The sequence below is a fragment of the Protomyctophum parallelum genome, assembly GCF_964188405.1.
Source record: "Protomyctophum parallelum genome assembly, chromosome: 11".
Lineage (NCBI taxonomy): Eukaryota > Metazoa > Chordata > Actinopteri > Myctophiformes > Myctophidae > Protomyctophum > Protomyctophum parallelum.
The window spans coordinates 18153350-18173797 of NC_139707.1; the positions used below are offsets into that span (position 1 = coordinate 18153350).

The window sequence follows — 20448 nt, forward strand, 5'->3', positions numbered from 1 at the left end:
CATGTCTCTGAAGTGAGTGGCATAACCTCTAATGGCAAGTAACAGGTTTGTTTCAAAATGTTGCTCGGAAACTGTTTTAGAAGGAAATGATATCACTCTTGTCCTGGTTGTTTGTATTGTACTTTCATGAATAATATATCTTTTGTATGTCCCCATTGGTGGTGGTACACAGATATAGATTGATATCTTTGTTGTTGAGTACTGGTCCTGGAATATGTATAGCTTACTTCTAGCCTGTTCGGTTGTGGGCCCAAATACACGGTTTACAGGTCCTTACTTTAACCACAAACCCCAGCTTTCATATTCTGGTCATGTCATAATGGGCAAATATAAACATCTGGCAAACATTCAGCAAAAATAGCAGATGTACTTGCTTTGTGAGCTAGTAGTAGATAGTATTTCCGCTATTATGCTGTTAGAAAAAAGTATGCATTGGTCTGACTACAGCAATAATGTGCATGGACTGCTTTAATGACATGTACATTAGATTATAATACAGCCCACTAGACACTTTCAGGTTCCTGTATTTTACTGTAGTAGGTACTTCTAGGTAATGGAAAAATGCATTAATTAGGCCCAGTAAAGTGACTTGTTTCCAATTAGGTAATGAGTTGTACAAATTACTAGATATGTCAACAGTAATTTGATCGTAAATGCTATAAAGCCATCGTGACATAAATGTGGTTCTCTTAGAGTAAAGTTTGTAAATTTGTTAAAAATTGAGCGGTGCCTAACCACTCCAATGACTGGCCACATCTGTATCTGTATGTATGAATGTCTGTTTAGGCCGGGTACAAACAGCTGCAATACCACTGGGTGACCTAAAGTGGCACTGTTGAGCAGCCTAAATGACCATTCACACTGAGCATTATAACTATAACTGCAGCCAGCTAGCGGTGCCCGCACCGCTCAGTTCACACGGGTGTGATTTTTTTTAAACAAGCACACATACTGTAGATCTAATGCTGAATTTAGATTTTTAAGCTATTGGTATGGTGTCGTTTAGCTATGTACATAGCGCTCAAGGATTCGTGTGATTCCTTATTGTGTTAGCCACAGAGAAGCAGAGGGGGGAACACTGTGCTGTTTCACTCTTAAAAAGGTAAAACAGTCTTGCACTCTTGTATTATCGCTCACTCTCCTTAGTCCTTACTCTCTCTCCAGGGGACACTACAGCCTTGATTAGGGGCAGCTCACGACAGTGAATACTGAGGATTGTTTTGTGTGTTTATTTAAGATGCAATTATGATTTTAGATATAATGTACAATGACTATGCAGATAGCCAATTTGAGCTGGGCTGCATGGAGGTTAATTCTCTTGTTTGATCCTGGAAAATGGATTCCCAGCTTTGAATTACATTGACTAGTAATGAACAGATGTTGCATTGTTGTGGCCACATTATGTTGTGTGACATTGCAAATATTCATTTTTTTGTAATATGAAAAAGTAATATGAAAAGCTAACATTCTCTTTTCTTTATTTGGATCCCCACTAGCTGCCGCCGCCTGCCACCAATGTACAGTAGCAGATGTTCTTCTCTCGTTGACTTTCATGTGAACCCAAAATTTTCTTGAGGGATGAAAATGCAAGAAAGGATCAAAGCCTCCTCTTGATTCCTGTCTCTTCTCGGTTCACCTCCAGGCTAATTTTAGCAATGGTGTCTCTGAGGGACAAGTACAAGTGTCACATCAGGGGAATCACTGGCTACTAGATCTAAAGAGGTGTCTGCATCTCCTCTGGGGCACCTGTCAGCATCCACGTTCAGTCCTTCACAATCACACACCTTGCTGCCTGCTGCAAGGTGTGTGCAGCCTAATGTATACTCTGTCGCCAAAACCAGACGAACTAAGAGCCCACAATGCATTGTGAGCTTGTAGATGGGCTAGTTAAAACAGTATCAAGTGCATCTTAAGTGTCTGAGAATGTATGTGCACAGGGACCACATTCTCCCAACACAGCCTGTTCTGTGCTGTCAAGGCTTGTCAAGGTGCTTCATCCAGATAGATGAGACCACACAGGGGGGCCTAAAGATCCTTGTGGTTGAGGTCTCAGCGGGGTTCATTAGGAGACAAGGAACCTCTGGCATTACTCGCTATGCAACAGCATCATTAATGTTTATGGGAGGATTATTTAAGCAATGCGACACAATATGATCGGGTAATAGTCTAATGAGAATGGATTGTCAGACGCTGGAGAACACATCCCTGCGTTTGTCACGTGGATTTGCACTTGAACTGGTGTGTGATAAATTGTACACTTTGAAAAGGTCACCATGCACTCTGGTTCCTCCCTCCCACATGTCCTTACCACAGAGTCATCACAATAATGACTTTCAGAGAATGCAAAGCAGCACGATGACAGTCTGCATTCTCTGTGGAGAGAACAGGCTTGGAAAAATAAGAGAACCCCCTGAGCTCTGGCGCGTAGGTGTATGAATTAAATAGGAGCTGAGCTGACTCATGGTTACCTGTTCTCTGCACTGTAGGCCAGAGGGGCTGTAGTGCACAAGCACTGCAGCTGTGACACATTGTGCATTGTTTGTTCCAGCTGATGTCCACCACATCCGTATGTCAATTGTCAACATGAAGGCAAGAGCTGCATTAGTCACGCCACACAGCAGCCCTACCCCCTTTTTTAAACCAGTCCCTTGACTTGAAGTGCTCTCGGGAGGTTCCCTCGTCAGGAAGTGCCCCTCCAGCTGAATCAAGTTCCCTTGATTAGGGTGCTAGGTATAAAAAACAGCTTGGCCCTTTTTGCGAATGCAAGGCCCTTTTTTAAACCGCCTCCTCGCCACTTGCCCTACACACTTGCACTCACACTTGCACTCTTGCACTTGCACTCGTTTGGTACGTACAATTCTGTTAGGTTGTGATACAAGATTTGGTTAAAACTTGCCTGTCTGTATTTTTTTGTGATAGTAGTTAATGGCCGATCTACAGAGAGCCCAAACACGACCCCTAGGTCAAGGTGGTGCCCAGTTGTCCCCATAACCCACATTAAAGGTCATCTTTGGCATGTTTTGGCATGTTTCTATATCATAGGCCTAATGGCATTAATGGCTTTTATTGCAACTGAAGGTCGCAGTTAACTCTGAAACCTTGCATTTTTTGTCACTCAAAATCCCCGTACATTTTGTCACTCAAAATCCCCATACACGGGGAATGCCCCCATATATTGTGCCCAGGTCTCGTGACATCACTATGACATAGATCTTGTGACATCACTGTGACATCACTATGACATCATCAGGGATGATAGTATATCAGGGATCATCTCATAGTAAATGCGACCTGATGTCGCAATTAAAGGACCACTTCACCACTTTTCAACCTGCTTTCATATAATTGGTCGTCACTAATGTTCATGATAAAATGTCACCAGTGACATCATCGATAGGGAATCCAAGAAAATAGAAACTGCAGGCTTTATTCGTGAAAAGTTGCAATACGAAAATGGAAGCCATCACAACACACAACATTGTGTAATGTTGTGTCTCTGTCTCCTTCTGATATGATATTAAATTTTGCAGCAAGTCTAGCTTGCTGCAAGTTCACGTTAAGAGATTCAGCAACGGCCCCATCTGCATCATATACCTTGTGGCTTTCTCAGAAATCTTCAGCTCTAACTGGTGGTCATTGACATTACAGTGCTGCAGAGATATTGAAGGACAGAATTTAAATCATAGGTTTAGGAAGGTCAGTGTGATTAGGAACTGTGTTAAGTAAACCAGTGGTACCTTTTCATGTCAAGGACTCCCAAATTGACACTAATTAGCCCACGGACCCCCATTTGAAAAGATATGCCAGGAGCCTGCATAATATAAGAGAAGATTTGTAAAGCTCTAGCAGTGATTTCAACTTTTTTTTTTCTACAAACCCCCATTTAATGGCATTTCTATCTCTGGGACCCCAATTTATATTGTAAAATCTATGTTAATTCTGAGAGAGTGCAAATGTACACTCTCAGAGTTACAGACCCATAAGGGTCCATTTGGTTCCAAACTATCATTTACCTGGGGGTCTCCGGACCAGCGGACCCCATGGGAACCACTGCAGTAAATACTTATGTAACAGTGTTCAGTGTTCTGACTCCCCATGGCAAAGCGCAATCGCTCGCCCAGCAGTCTGCTGTCACCTAGGCGGATATGTTGATCTGACCCCCCATTCCAAAGCGCCAACGCTCGCCCAGCAGTCTGCTGTCACCCAGGCGGATGCTTGCACGCCCTAAGGCTGGTAGTATTTATATAACAGTAGCACAATTTGAAATTTGTATACCTTCATGGCCATAAACATTATCTGTACAGCATGGTCATGTTACGGTGAAATTGATGACTGGCTGTAGACATCACATAATGTAATAAATAATTGCTATTTATCTAGCACTATTTAGGCCACGTATTTAAAGACTGGGAGGAGACCCCGGGGCAGACCAAGGCACAGATGGAGGGATTACATCGACTCACTGGCCTTGGAACGCCTCCGGGATCCCCCAGGAGAAGTCACTAATGTTGCTCTGGAGAGGAATGTCTGGAGCTGTCTGGTGGAGCTGTTGTCCCCGTGACCCGACTACGGATAAGCGGTTGAAGATGGATGGATGGATTTAAAGACAGTGAAAGTTATGTGAAGTCCACATGACTATTTCTTCTTTTTTTTTAAACTTTTTTAAGGTGTTTTGCTGTTGCTTCAAGACTAACCGAAGTGCCCTCTAGTGGATCATGTACGAAGTGCAGCACAGACTAGAGTTCTTCCAACTGGTGGCATAGTATTAATTTATATAGTTTAAGTTTAATAATAATAATAAATTAATTACACTAATATTTTCACAAAGTTAATGTTACAAAGTGTTTTCCACTGTTGTAATGTCCCTCTATGCTAACCATCAGTCTGTGACATGATTTCCTTGCCTTCCTCACTCAGAAGGCAAGTCATTACATGTCCATCATATTGGAAAGAAAACCAGGTAGGACTTGTTTCAAATGATCAGAATAAGATGTTTGATCTTTCTACATTAAACGCTAACATTTGTCACAATTATTAACATCGACTTCAGCTCTCTCAGCAGTGTTGTGATCGGGTGAATTGTGGTTGATGTTATTTATTATCAATATCAATACTGTTCACTGAAAATGTCAATCAATCAATCCTGTTTCTGTAGCATGAGGTGGTATCCCTCAGCCAGCCAAGTACACCCTGCCACTGGATAGTAGGCCTATGTCGCAGCCTCATGGACTTACCAGTTAAAGGGATATTTCACTTTCAAAAAGAAAATTGGTCATTTCATCATCTACTCAGTCTTATTTGAACACCCCAGACAGTTTTCATGTTGCTTGGTTCAACGCAAACCGCATTGTAACTTCAAACTCCATTTACTGCTTTCATTTATTTTTAATAATTATTTGGGGAAATGTGGCAGACCACGTAACGCGACGGAAGAGACTAATAAGAATAAAAAATGATATTAAAAACAAGATGAAGTGCCCCTCAGGGCACAGGTCTCCACCAGGGCAGGTCAGGTTGTGGCCTCCTTGTGGCGCTATAATAGGCCAATGTGAAAAGGGTGCCATTTCTTCTGACGCCTTGAGTGGCAATTGGATGATTTGAGGCATTTTGTTCCAAAACTTCATTGTTGGCATCCAAGGAGTGTGTGTTAAAAATTTGGCATCGACCCGGGTTAACGGTGCCGGAGATTAGCTGTACACAGACGGACGGACGGACACACACACACACACACACACGGACGGAGTGCAAAACATACTCTCTCTGAGAGAGTCTCCACCAGGCCGAAGGCATGGGGAGAGAGTCTCTCCCCATGCCTTCGGACTGGTGGAGACAATAAATGAAAACAGTAAAATAAAAAGCACGGCCCCCTCACGTATTAGGACAGTATCAGTCACCATAAAAAAGGTTGGGTGTTTTCGATGAATCTATCATGGTTACATTTTTTGAATAGGAAGGGGTCGGCCGGTCGGGGCAGCTAAAATGAATATCAAATATATATATATATACACCGGTATATATATATATTAACCCCAATGGTAAATAGGCCCAGCCGAGGAATTGAACCCCGACCCCAATAAATAAAACAAAATAAAGATCCATCAATGGCTGTTAGTTACTAAATCAATTTAATACAGTTGGAATACTAGGAATTTGTTTATCGATTTTATAATGAATTGCATTTTATAGCGCTTTTCCACGTGCTCAAAGCGCTTTACAATGGTTCTACATTGGGAGGTGAAGCGGCGAACAGTCGTCAGCGTCCTCACTTCCCACATTCACACACCAATGGTGGCGAGCTCACACCGACCAACTCATTGGAGGCAATGTAGGGTTCAATGTCTTGCCCAAGGACACTTCGACATGTGGACAGGAGTCAGGAGGAGCCGGGATTCGAACCGCCGACCCAGGGATCATTGGACGACCTGCTCTACCTCCTGAGCCACAGCCGCCCCGCGTGGCACCACTAGATGGTGCTATTGCTATTCAGTTGACGCGGTCTGTTACCAAAGCTGTAGGCACTGCGCCTCCTTCATTGTCTGAGTTCTTACCAAGTGGATCTGCCGCTCGTTTCAATGTAATCCCGTTCCGTTCTCGTCTCTCCTCGGCACATACACCGAGTCGTCCGCAATGGCGACCATGAAAAAGCCTCTCTCCGGAACGTCCAGCATCTAAAGTGAACCAGGCTCCTGAGCTGCTCGCTGCGACTGGAGGTGGATGTAATATCTTCTGTCAACTGGGAAATACATACGTGGATTGCCCACATTTCAAAGAAGGGGTAAGATTCCAGTCTTAATAGCTCAAGTTCTGTGTGTAGAAGGTGTGATCAAGTGATCAACTTGTTTGAGGAGATTAGACATAAGTCGGAGAAGTATCTTTGCCATCGATTGATGTGGCTTAGTGGATTTGTGGAAGGAAAAAACAAGACTTGAAACACAACATCATTCTAAAGCCTTATTTAGTGCATAGGGGTCACTGCCCGGACAGAGACGAGGGTAAATGAATTTAATGCTGCAGGCATTTCACTCAGTGATGGGTTGGTGGCGGAATGAACTATGATGATCTACATTTAAAAGACGCAAATGTCAAAATGTTGCACATAGTGGATTGCTACTTTGTTAGTTGGTCAGGTGAGGCAGGCGGTCCATGTCACATCATACGCGTGGTTGCATACTAATGTGTTTCGGATTACTTATACTGTAGCCTGCTCTCTTAATCTAGATTACATTATTGATGTCAACACAATCAGACCTTTGCGGGAACAGTCTACACATGGAAGGAAGATCAGCATTGATCCCCCCTGAATTAATACTTAACTGTGTAGAATGCGGCTCTTGTGAAAATACTTAAATTCCCATTCAATTTGGGTTATGGCACCAGGATAGCCCAGTCATTGACTGGTCATCATTTTACATTGAATCATCCAATGCCCGACGCAACATATTTCCTTTAATGCACACATGTTATGTTGCTGTCTGATATCAGCGGGAACTTCCATACCATGCAAGGCGAGCCACACCCAAGTATCAATGCACTGAATGCAGATCCGTGGTGCTGAATAAAGTGGAAATGGAGCTTTTGGGGGGCATGTTTCAGGTAGACTCGGGCCGTCCTCTGGCCGTTCAGCTGTCAGTAATGAAATCCAGCTGTGCAGCTGCAGAAATGGTGCCTGCGTGCATGTGTTGGACTGCACTGAAGGGGCTCTGTGTGCCCTTCCCCTACTTGCATACAGAGAAAGCACTGTTACACCATACACCATACACCAGCACAGCGAGAAGCCACGGCGTACATGTTACACAGTTGTGTGGGGAATTTCAAGCAAAACAAGTTCAAAGGCATGGTAATTCACCCCAGAAACGTTCTGGTCTCTGGCCTGCTCTTCTATGCTTCTTCGTACGACGGTATCCGGCGACGATCTACGTAGCTCACGAGTCACAAGACAACGCAGGAGTGCAGACTGCAGACAATAAATTAGACATGTGAGTTTATGACCCTCCAGCATTGATGTACTTAAATTGCCCATGCCAAACCACCTGTGCATACCGTATACACAGTATGCGTTTGTGGAGCTGGATGCCTGGTGACTGTTTTGTATGTTGTTGTGTTTTTGTGGCTTTTGGGGGGGGGGGGGGGGGGGGGCAGAAACTGGGTACTTATTTAGAGTTAGCCACATAAACTGAAGCTCATGACTGGTTGATTCATGAGCTTGGGGGCAGGGTGGCGTAGGTGTTGGCTGTCAGGCTGAAATAATCACTGTCTGCTCTTTCATTGCCCTCTTGTTTCACTCATCTTTTGTTTGAAGAGTGTAGGGTTACTGGCATTGCTGGCGTGGGTCACAATATACAGTATAAGCCATGAATCTACGGACTTGACATAAAACATTTGCCAATGATCAAGCCAGGGGCCAGTGATGGTGGCACAAAGGGGTACGGTGTCATAATTGAGGTTTGGACTGAGCAATATGCATTTTTCATTCTATGACCCTGATGACCACATTAACTCTGGTTTCCATCAACTAACCAAGGGAATGGAGACCTTGCGATGGAAAACTCAAACAGATCTCATCTCACGCACTGCCTTGTGATGACAGCGAATGGACAGGTGCAAATTATGAGCACACACACACTACTATAGCTGAACAGCTCAGCTGTTTGGAGAGGCAACAACTTCACTCCAACTAGCAACTAGTATGAACTCATTCACTGCATGCAGTGGAGGACCGCTCCCCCCGGGTCCTCATTGAAAACAAAACGTTTATTTGATCCACTCTTAGACATCTGTTAGAATTAAACAGATAGTGCACTTTTGGCCTGTGCATGCTCCCTTGGATTGAAACGTCCGCTCTTTGAAAATGGCTTAGCTTTCAGCTTGAACTTGGCAACATTGTAAGTTCTAACCCACCCGCCCACCACTGTGTTATCTATCCTGAACAACTGCCCAGTGCCTGCCCATGGTTGCCCCTTCCACACTCCGATGAACCAGTTGGTGGGGTCTTGAGGTGACATCAGCAGGCAGGAATGTGTGATGAAGGGAGAATTAAAGAGGACAACAGGGCCTCTGGGGGTCTGACTGTGTAGACTAGACTAGACGGGGTGGGGTGGGGTGGCAGGGGTAGATAGTGGCCTACTCATGTGTCAACCCAGAATGAATGGCTCCACGACTAGTCCCAACATATTCCAGCACCTGGGGCTAGCTTTCACAAATAGCCACAGAATGAGTCACATTTAACATTATTTAGGAATACTGGGCATCAGCTTTAATTAAAACATCACCGAGGGGCGAGGGCCTAATGGTGACCACAATTGCAAATGTTTTATTTTGTTTGTTTTTGCCTTAATACGTTATTATTCTGCAAATATTAATGAAATGCTTCAAGTTATCTGAGCAGCAAGTTCCCCATGGTAAAGAGCATTGAACTGCCAACATGGACCAAACTACTGAGATGTCTAATAATATTCACAACTGGATCTACAGTAGATAACTGAACTGTGGGCTTAACCTGCTACAGTACCTACAGTGTGTACTTGCCAATACATAGATCCCAATTCATTATTTCCGTTTCCACTTTTAGATCGGACATGACGCCCTTGGGAACAATAAAGACCTGTGTCTCTGTGTGGTACTAAAGTTGTGCTTACGACTTCCTGATTCAAGTCATTCTTTTTCTATTGTCATTCTGACTCTTTGATCTTTAATGCCAAGATATATTATTCAGTTATTAATTTAGGATGCTCTGTGCCTTGAAATCATAAAAACTCTTTGTACAGTAATTGGTTATCCCAAAGGCTTCAATTATCACCCATTAGCTTAGAGTGCAAATACGTAATTTGCAGTTGTTGTATCATTAAGCATGATTTACTTCATACGACGGTGTCGTGCAATCAAAATAGCATATCTACAAGCTCACGACAAAGCTATGAACTCTCTTCTGTGTCCTAATGTATTTCATGTAAGCCATCTACCAGTACCAGACAGTGTGTGTATCCTAAAATCACTTGAGTGTATGAGTGTTTACCCCTTCCAGTTTCTCACTTACCTTGGCTTCTTGTACAGGCTGGGCAGCATCAGCGCAGCAGAGCACCATGGTAGAGCCAGAACCAGTGGCTTCTATAGCAGGCCAGCGTCTTGGCGCCCCAGAGACGCTGGGCGTCAGTACCCTGGACCCCAGCCACAAGCCTCCAACCATGCCCCCCGGACGACACATCAGCATCAGGGTGCGCATGCTGGACGACACAGAAGAGCTTTTCGACATATCGGTAAATTGTTTAATTTATTCCTACAGGGACATTTCCTGATGAGGTTGTTAAAGTCAGAATATGATTCTTCATTATTCGCCCTCCCACACCGCAGTTGAGGGAGACTTCTTGTCTTTATCATTGCAGCAGCAGTCTGTCGTTAACCTGGCAACCAGTTGGTATGGCAACTGAATAACTTAAAAGTGCTGAATACATGGATGAGATGGGAGTGATCTCCATAATGTCAGCTGGCTCACATCTTAAGGTTAATTCATACTTCATCAAATGACTGTCTCAGCAAAGAAAAAGACAAATTGTCTTGATGTTAATACTATACAGCTATATATAGCTATAACAACTATAATACAACTATAATTTGTATATTATCTGTAATAATTGGCACAGTCTTTCGAGAGTATAACATTGTCTGGTGACTTAGTGCAGTGATCTTTGATTGTTGAGTAGCAGTCTCGTATCATTCTTTAGACCCCTTGAAACTATTATTAAATCCTTGGGAAAGTGTGATTTGCTAGGAACAACTGAACTGTTCTGCTATCACATCCTGAGTCAGAGACACCTGACATCTTCATAATACAAACACCTTGGATCCATGCACATGATATTTCACAGTTCTCTCCGATTGCAGACGTAGACATGTGTGAGACCCACAGGCACTGATACTAATATTGGTAGTTGGATCGAAAGGTCGAAGGCATGGGGAGAGTATTTTTTGCACTCCGTCCGTCCGTCTGTGTGTGTGTGTGTGTGTGTGTGTGTGTGTGTGTGTGTGTGTGTGTGTGTGTGTGTGTCCGTCCGTCCGTTACCAGCTAATCTGCTGCACCGATGCCAAACTGTGCACACACACTCCCTGGATGCCAACAACAAACCTCTGCCCCAATTCTTTTGCAAAACACATTTCTTTATATTACTCGTACATATTTTATCCATACATCACATAATCGGTATACACTATCTCTATAGTCATGTGATCAACACGGACCTGTCTGCTTCCCCATATTCCATCCCCAATGGCTAAGATTGCCCTCCAAAGTTTGCAGGATTGGTCCGTTTTGAACAAAATGCCTCAAGTCATGAACACAGCGTGCAATCAGATATCCCTGAAAATCTGCACACACATTCCCACTAGTTTGAATTGCTTTTGTGGTTCCAGGTATTTATTAACCATATTATTCCAACACTATATAAATCTATATTTAGATATGTATTGTTTATTTTGATCTATGGCTTTAAACTTTAGTCTTTCTTGAATGATACATGATTTTAAGCTTATTTTTTGTAAAAATGACAAAATAGGGATGTACATTTTCAGTCAGTATCACACAAAGGTTTGGATATGCTTTTTTATGCCTATGATGCATATATTATGTTGCTTGATGTTGAGTTAATGTATGCATTCAATTAGGCAGCACGGTACCAAAGTGTTAAGATGTGAGATTTGGAGAGAGAAAGAGAGATTAGCACTTCCCTCAAGAATTCCTATGAACTTGTGGTATTTCATAAGGTATACTCTACAACCCCATTTTAGCAGCACAAATGCAGGGTGGAGCAAGGGAAAAGACTGCTATTTTCCTGAGAATAGAAGACCTAGCAATTCTCTGACCACAGTACTTCCGTCTGGAGATAGATGAGTAGATATAGAAGAGAGAGCAGAGAAGTGGTGATGGAGGGAAATGGAACAGAGGCGTTTTTCATTTGTGCAATGAATGGGGGCTTGGTAGTAAAGCTGCCTGAAACGGAACTCTTAACGTACAGTATAGTGAGTGGGCAGTGTGGAGATGTCTGGTTGAATGTTTCCCAGGGACTATGGCTGAGCTGAAGTCTTATTCCCACAGTGTGCTATCAGACCCTGATCAGTCCTTCAGAGAGGATGGGGTGCTAATGTGTTTAGCTAGTGCTCTCATGTGCTGTACATCACACTTGGCTCACTTGAGTATCTTACAGTGAGATTCCATAACAGACAGTGAGTGGGCAGTCCTCATTTAACTCAGATTGTGCCTGATAGCTATTTTTTGTCCTTTGGGTGAGGTGAGTCATAATAAAGGATTCATAATAAAAGAGTAATTGGCCTTTGTTTGCTGTGTCAGTGACTAATTAGAAGATCTTTCCCTCCCTCTTTGCAAGACATTAGCTAAACACAAGTGCCCTGGCCTGTATGTGTCCCAACTCCCAAATGACACCCTTTGCTGCATTTTTGACATTGCATTCTTTATTTCTGATCATTTGTAACATTGTAATATTCCCACTTCAAAGTGTGCTATACTGCATTTACTCACAGTTGCAACAAACCAACATCATAACCGGATGAGGAACGTATTCATTTTTTGTGCACTATAATCTACACTTTATTAAAGTGTAGATTATAGTGTATAATAGCTTATTGAAAGGCAAAGCATGAATGTACAGTAAAGTTTACTGTACATTCATGCTTTGCCTTTCAATAAGCCTCGGTTTGTCAATCATTGGCTGGCATTCTTGTAGACAAAACAGTGTTGCAATGATTTTGTTGATTTGTGGTGATTGAGGTCAGTATGGCTTTTGTAATGGGCTGCAAAAGGCTTAGCTGATGCAAGCTGAAGAGACTGCACAGGAGAGAAAGCTTTTCTCAATGCTCAATTTAACACATATTCAATCTCCTTTTTTTTTGTTTTTAGTCGTCGCAGCACTGGTGGAAGAAATGTCAGTGGTCTGTTTGGGCTTGCGTATTGCCTATGCGGTGTCCTATAGAGACCATTTTCCAAAATCACTGGTGCATATTCCGGGAGAGAAAAGGTTGCTTATCTTTTGAACAAATGCAATGCAAAATTTACTTTCCACTCCATTTGCCTAGCTACATTATTGTTTTTGCCTCAGTAGCCAGTAGACGATTTGAAAATTTGATGCTTGTAGCACTCAGCTCTTCATCCATTCATCCAAAGTGTTTCCTCTCCCATTCCAACTGATGGGTTGTGTCCTAGTAGCACCCTTTGAAGGAGGCTGGTTGAAACATTGAGGACCTTTCTGGGGGTCCTGTAATTTGGTGCTATTTAATTTACTTTATGTTTGCAGATACTTTGCACTGTTGTTTGCATAACTCTTTGCAATTGTCAGATTTAGAATTGTGTTTATTTCTTTCAGATATATTTTCTACATGAATATAACCATATAAGATTTAATGGGAGTTAAATGACAAAATATGACTCCTAACGTCATTGAAGCTTGACTCATAAAATGTCCATTGGTCCCCTTGGTCCCGGGAACCATAAATGGTAAATGGTGCATTTATATAGCACCTTTATCCAAGGCGCTTTACATAGACTCTGCATTTAATTCACCCCAGGGCTTGACATTAAGGCTTGTCCGCTTGTCCGGGACAAGTATTAAATCTTCCCAGACAAGTGCATTACATTTTTACTTGTCCGTTGGACAAGTGACTCTTGGTTTCACTTTTTTCTGTGACGCTCCAACCAGCCAACAATATTGTCTGGCGTTATTGTCTGGCTTTCCTAATCATCACCTTTCCAATATTGTTAATAGCCCTAGAATGTCTGTAATCTTACACACATTTCATGTATTCCAAATACCAAATACACAGCCATATATCAGTCCTATCAGAGCAGTTACTTTTGTGCCCGGACAAGTGAATGTCAAGCGGCCCTGCACCCATTAATTCATACACTAATGGTGGCGGAAACCATGCAAGGCACCAACCAGCACATCAGGGGCAATTAGGGGTTCAGTGTCTTGCTCAAGGACACTTCGACACTAACTCTGGGGGAGCCCGGGTTCGAACTGGCAACGTTGCGGTTACCATCCGGCCACTCTACCCCTGAGTCACCGCCACCCATCACATTAAAAACCTATTTACATCACTGTGAGGGTGTCAATAACTATCTTCTGTTTACACTGGCTCATGATCATGTAATGACTGTGTTTGGTGTTGTCCAGTTCATTCTAGCAAATGAGAATGTCAACCAGCTGCAGAGGTAGGCAGGGGATGCTTAAATGAATGACTTGGCTTGTACCCAACAGAGATTGATGTTACCTCTGCAGCGGTGAGGAAAGATGATTGTGTAGTTTCAAAATCACTTTTCACAAGCAGTTAGCTGATGATCTTGTAATCTTGTATTTTCATTACAGGAACATTTTGTGCCATTAGTTACAAACTTAATCTGAGATTTATGCTCATTGTGTCTGAAAAACAACACAAGTTCCAACCCCCAACCGTAACTGATACACAAGGCTATAGTTGCTATTTCTCTGGCTCAGAGGGATAGGATTCCACCTCACCAGGCAGGGTATCGGATGGTTGAGAAACAAAAAGGGGCCATCTATCTATCTCGTGGGTCACATACCATACTGTGGCCTACTTAGTACACTGGCTGTGAACAAGCGTCTGTCTGCAGTACAGACAAGACAGGCACATTTTGACTCGATAGTGATGCACCACTTGACCACAAAATGGCACTCCTTTCGTAGATGTTGCTTGCATTTTACCTGACGTTTGTAGCCCAAAAGCGACCAGAGGCTATCTGTCGAATGACGTTTACAGCAGAGGGTTCATTCGAGGAACGGATCCACATGATAACCTCTGTCTTTCCAGTTGGTCTAACATGTCCTCAATAGAACTATGATTATGTGGATGATGCTTAATGTTTGCTGACGGGTGGTGAAAACTCCACCAGCAGAGGACCTTTTGAGTGGATGATTTGAGTCTTTGAATGTAACTTGTAGAGAGAGGGATGGAAAATTGGAAATAATGAGTTAAGGGGAAGGACAGCTCTGTGCTCATTTGTCAGCATGAAGTCAAAAGACAGGGTGAATTAGCACCAGATATGTAACAAAAGAATATGAACACATTCCACTGCTCTTTTATACTTTATTTCTTCACTGGCAGGTGCGCAAATCCAACTGAACGCGATGGGGTGGTCCATCTCCGGATGCGGAAATAGCCGGATCTAGCCGGATCTGACAAATTATATATAACTCTATGATCTAGCCTAGCGGGAACCGGATACGTTGTTTCAGAGGCTGGACAAGAGCGAGGACTCGATTAATAAACGGTGATAAAACAATAACTCGTTACTCGGGGCAGTCAGGGGGGGCACTTTGTGACTTGGAGGGAGACGCGACGCCCCTGTCTCCCCCTATTTGTGCCCGTGACCACTGGAAACATTGAATAAAGGTGTGTGTGTGTGACGTGTGTCGTGTGCGAATAATTTATATATATACCGTACAATTTATATACCTACTACAAGATCATATTATTTCATTTTTCTCGAAATCCAACTGCATCACAGCAACAGCAACCTGTAAGTCCCTTACATTGAAGAAAGCCAATGTTATTATTAATAACAACCTAAACCCACCCCCTTTTCTGCCAATGTGAACCAATGGCATCAGGTTAATGGTTTTAGTTTAATTCTCTACTCAATAAATCACTGCCCCCCCCCCCCCACACACACACACACACACGCTCAGGCACTTGTGTTCTCTCTCCATTAGAGCCACAGTACAGCTCCTGGTCTGAGAAAAGCCATGAATTATTTAATTACAGACCCATAGTTCTCACTCTTACGTTTTTATTCACGTTCCATAGGAGACATGAGAGCAAGTGAATGTAGTATATCTACCCACCACGTCATCAGCCTGGGATGTAACACTGTTATATATTCTCACTTCATATTAATAACGGGACACATCGAGTGTAGTCAGTGTACACACACACACACACACACACACACACACACACACACACAATGTAAAAGTCCTCAGCAAGAATGGTTTTCTGAATCCCATGGCCTCTGTGATGGTTACTAATCCAGCCAATGGGCGTCCGATCCCCCAGTACTTTACCTCCACAACAATGGCTAGATCAGGGTTTAGATTAGGATTCACTGAAGACCAGGATTCATACTCCCCGCAACTTTTTTCACACAGTATATTATCCAGTAGGTATATTCTCTATTCTCTAGTCTATAATGCTGTGATCTAATATGAAAATATGCATTGCAATATAAATTCAATCTTTCGTAAATCAATCTTTTCTCCAGGGTTTTTCAGAAGTTTTAAATGCTTTCAAATGAATTAAAATGTGATAATGGCCAAAAATAAAAAATATAAATGCTTTTGTTGGATGACCCACCCGCCTCAAACCAAATTCAAGACCCTGCAACTTCAAGTACATTTTAATATCGTACTGAACTGAATAGAAGCCCAGAAGCCTTAAATATCAAAGAAACCACGGCATGCTTTGGAAAATGGTTGGCAGACATGTCAAATATCTGGAGTCATAGTCCATGGGTTATATACATGCCATCAATATTGTGGTGATATGGTGCTTTAAGCCAGTATGGAACTTATGAGTAAGCCATACTATGCAGTGATATATGAGCTCTCTCCATCCCTGCAGTGAGCAGGACACAGGTCAGCTGCATCTGTCACAGTGCTGTTGCATACATGGATTCGTTTGCCACTGAGACGTTCATAGTGTAGACCATGTTCTTCATGTCTCTGAAATGTATTATTCCCATGGCCACATTTGATCACTGCCAAGACGTCTAACATTTGATCAAAGGACAGCGAATGTACTTGAAGGGAGATGAGATCACCAGGGTTTAGCTACTGTCTTGAACAAAATAAATTTCTCCACTGTATTATTCCTGGGACCAGCAATTTCTGACCTACACTATATTGGGATCACTCAAATGGCCTCTGGTGATCCATCCCTTTTGCTTCAAACCCCATTGCCCTTTTTGTTTATTCCCAGAACTTTAATAAAAAGAGAAAAAAGATTCTCGCCCCCAAAAATTGGGCAGAGAAAATAGGGCAATAAGGACCACCCATGTTTCAGTAGACTGTGTCACAAAAGGGCGACCTGTGTTTTTTTTTTTTTAGGGCAAGACACTTACACCAGTCCAGAGGACAGCACAATGAACGCAACACTCATTCGTTCCCCGTTTGCTGACTGCCATCCATTCAGATTGCATGCAATTAGGGCAGTAAGCTGCTCCAGTGTGCCTCGTTGACAGTTGAATGGTAATGAGGTTCCAACTTAATGAGTAGAAACTTGATGAAGGGCTTCTTTCAGATTCACCAGCTTCAATATGGATGCCCACTGAGTCACCGACTGAGAGGTGTGGCCAAACCATGATGGTAGCAGGGCACACATTTACCTCCATCTGCTGGATTCTCATCCAAAACATGTTTTTTGATCACTGATTAAGAAGACAAACATGATAAAAGCCATTCCAACTCTCATTCAAGTGAGTGCCTCGGCTCAGCTCAGCATGCTGTTGTAAATTTGTCACAAAAGCCTCAATAACTTTGCAAAGCTAATTCAGGCATGAACAGTGATGGGTAACATTGATAGCGAGTTAGCCATACATCCACAAGTCTGCAGATGTTTCTCTTCCTCGCAACTCCCCAGTGAGGTGGGTCCGTCCACGTAATTGAAAATTCCAGTTGCGCGTTATTGGGTCATATTACAGACCACCAAAGGCTCTCAGCGTTTTGCGTTTCATGGAGTGTATTTTCATATGTAATATCTCGGCTGTGGTTAGGGGATAGGCAGGGCTCAGAATGAGAATGAGGTAGACGGCGTAGTCTCAGAGCACTGTGTTAAATCCTGTTTAACTCAGAGCCGTGGTGGAGTCAGCGCTACACGGTCTGGTACACCAGTCTCATTGTGCTAGAGGGGGAGAATTGACAGTGATGGTGGTTTAAAGACTCGGGCACGGAGTATGATTTGGCGCTGGTATTGTTCTGATGAGACGTCATTGGCCAAGTATGATAAAGCGGATATGATTGTCCCGTTCTCGCTGGGGGGAGGAATGGGACGACACCCGCGTTACCCATGAGTGTGACCATGAATCTTATTATCTACATTCATAGTGTGACAATGACGCTTTTTTATTTTATATCCCATTACTGGCTCTTGCCTTTCACTGCCATGACTTATACAACAGTAACATCAAAAGAGGCAACATTAAATTAAGCTATTTCCCCCCCCCCCATATTACTGTAGAGAATGTGATTTTAGAAAAGAGACCTAAAGCCAAGCCACTCCACATCCAACGGGTGAAGATGTGCAATAAGATGGTGACCATGGCAACCTGATCCCCCCAGGGTGTGCTTGGCTTTACAGAGAGTTGTGAATGAAGGGATTGTTAAAGACAGTGTGCAGACACATGAGTGTCTCTCTAATTTCATTTCCCATGATGACTGGGAGGGGGGGGGGTGATCTGAGTTGTGTGTGAGAGAGAGAGAGAGAGAGAGAGACAGACAATCACAGACAGGCCTTGATTTAGTAAAGGAACATGGGAGTCACTCGCCGTCGTCTGATGTCGACGGCGTGGAAGCATCTCTTATTCATCCCAGATTCTTACTCAGGATAACAGAAGAACTGCAGTTCTTCTGGGAATGTTCAGGCCCTGCTAATCTCTTTATAATATTCTCTTAGAAGATAATGTGTAACTATTATAGATTTCTGTGTCCCGGCTGCTCTGAAAATTCGTCAGGATTCCCCTGTGCCAATACGTGTCATTTATCATCCCGCGGCCGCCCTCTACTGTACACAGACCACCCTGCTGACTGTCCCTGGCTTGGCTACAGTGTCCTTGGAGCGCTTCAGTCACCTCTGTATAGAGTGCTGCCGCTTGAGCTGTGTACGCTTGCTCAGTATAGTGCTTGCTCAGTATAGTGCATTTTTCATCACTATATGAGTTTGTTGGCGAGAGGCCACATAAAATCATGGGTTGCCTCCCTGCCTATCTCTGTAGGGTTGTCATGGCTACGTGTGAAGCAGAGGGGGGAGGGCGGATCTGTCGTGCTGCAGAGTTATGTCTTCCACTGACATCTCGCCGCCATGTCCTCTGAAGTACACTGTGAAAATCCTGAGCATCAATTTCACCCACAGTGTACAAAATGGATCCATAATGGTTATCGAACCCGCAGGAGTTTACAGTGTAGGAGTGGCGGGGTCTCCGTGCAGGGGTTTAATGAGTGTATAGTGCGTCTGTGCATGCATAGGCTGCTGCAATGTGCCAATTACGACGGACGTGTTCAGGATACACTCTGCTGCTTCTGTGCAGACCTTTTTCTGTTTTTTAGTAATCTAATTTAATTTCCTGACAGAAAATATGGCTGACAATACGTTTTGAGGGATTATTAGCTCTTCCGGCTTTCAATGTAGATTGACCCAGTTTCACTGAAACATGGCATTGTGTCGGCATGGCAGGGGCATCTGGAGGGGGGGGCATACCCTTTGTGTCAACATGAAAATATAAACAGTGCCAGTGCTGTGCCAACATAACAAAGGGTCTTCCACAATGGATTGCAAAATGAGGATGAAGGCTTTTTCCTAATCTTCCTCTTTTTGAATTAAGCAGATGCATAGATTGAAGCAAAGGTACTGTACACTGTACAGTAAGTACAGTACAGTACGTGACGTCACGCTGTTGCGACATCAGATTCGTTTCACATTGTGAACAGGGCAGGTTCACCTTGTGTCACTCCGGGATTGAATATCAGCTGCCTGTCTGTCACATAACTAGAGCACGACCAAGACCAGATTTCTAGATCTGATGCTGATCCTGATTTTTGGGACAGTACTAGACCACCGATAATACATAATTTCTATTTGAGAAACACAAATACATTTTGAAAATAACATAATAACATTTAACAATGAACAATCAACCAATTAAAAAAAATATTTAAACACTTTTCCAAAATGTCAAATTATGGCCAATATGTTGGCCAAACGGATATATTGATCAACACACATTTTAACACTTTCATCCTTCCCTCGGATGAACTCCGAAGCCCGCGCTGCCTTTTTCATAGGCATGAAATTGAAATCTCACAGAGGGATGTCTCCACATGGGAACCCACCCCCACAATGTGGGAGTGGGTTCCCATGTGGAGACATCCTCCTCATCTTGAAATGTAACTGAGAATGAGAATCACATGAGAGGAGCTCAGGAGCAGCAGTGACATCATCAGGTGGCTGGCACGCTCACTTGCACACATATGTGCACACACCAAAAAACAATGTGTCACACTGAGGGGGAAAAGGAAAAATGCAAACACTTCCTGCATCCATTATATTTTGAAATGCCAGGTCCTAACTTTAGCTCACAAGAGCTTGTGCAATAACTTTGTATGTAAAGTGGCCTGTGTGGGATTCATTGTTAATATCAACAATGTTAATGTCTAT

General features: G+C 43.1%; 1 protein-coding gene across 2 annotated transcripts in view; it reads left to right on the plus strand.

Moving 5' to 3' along the window:
- The first annotated feature begins 6596 nt into the window (after positions 1-6596).
- Positions 6597-20448, plus strand: part of LOC310867341 (FERM, ARHGEF and pleckstrin domain-containing protein 1) — a 65936-nt gene continuing 52084 nt past the window's right edge. For both annotated transcript variants that reach the window (XM_083777307.1, XM_083777308.1), the window contains exons 1-2: positions 6597-6775; positions 10051-10253. In XM_083777307.1, the coding sequence (XP_083633433.1) occupies positions 10080-10253 (174 nt within the window). In that variant the 5' untranslated portion in view covers positions 6597-6775; positions 10051-10079. The remainder of the gene's footprint in view (positions 6776-10050; positions 10254-20448) is intronic.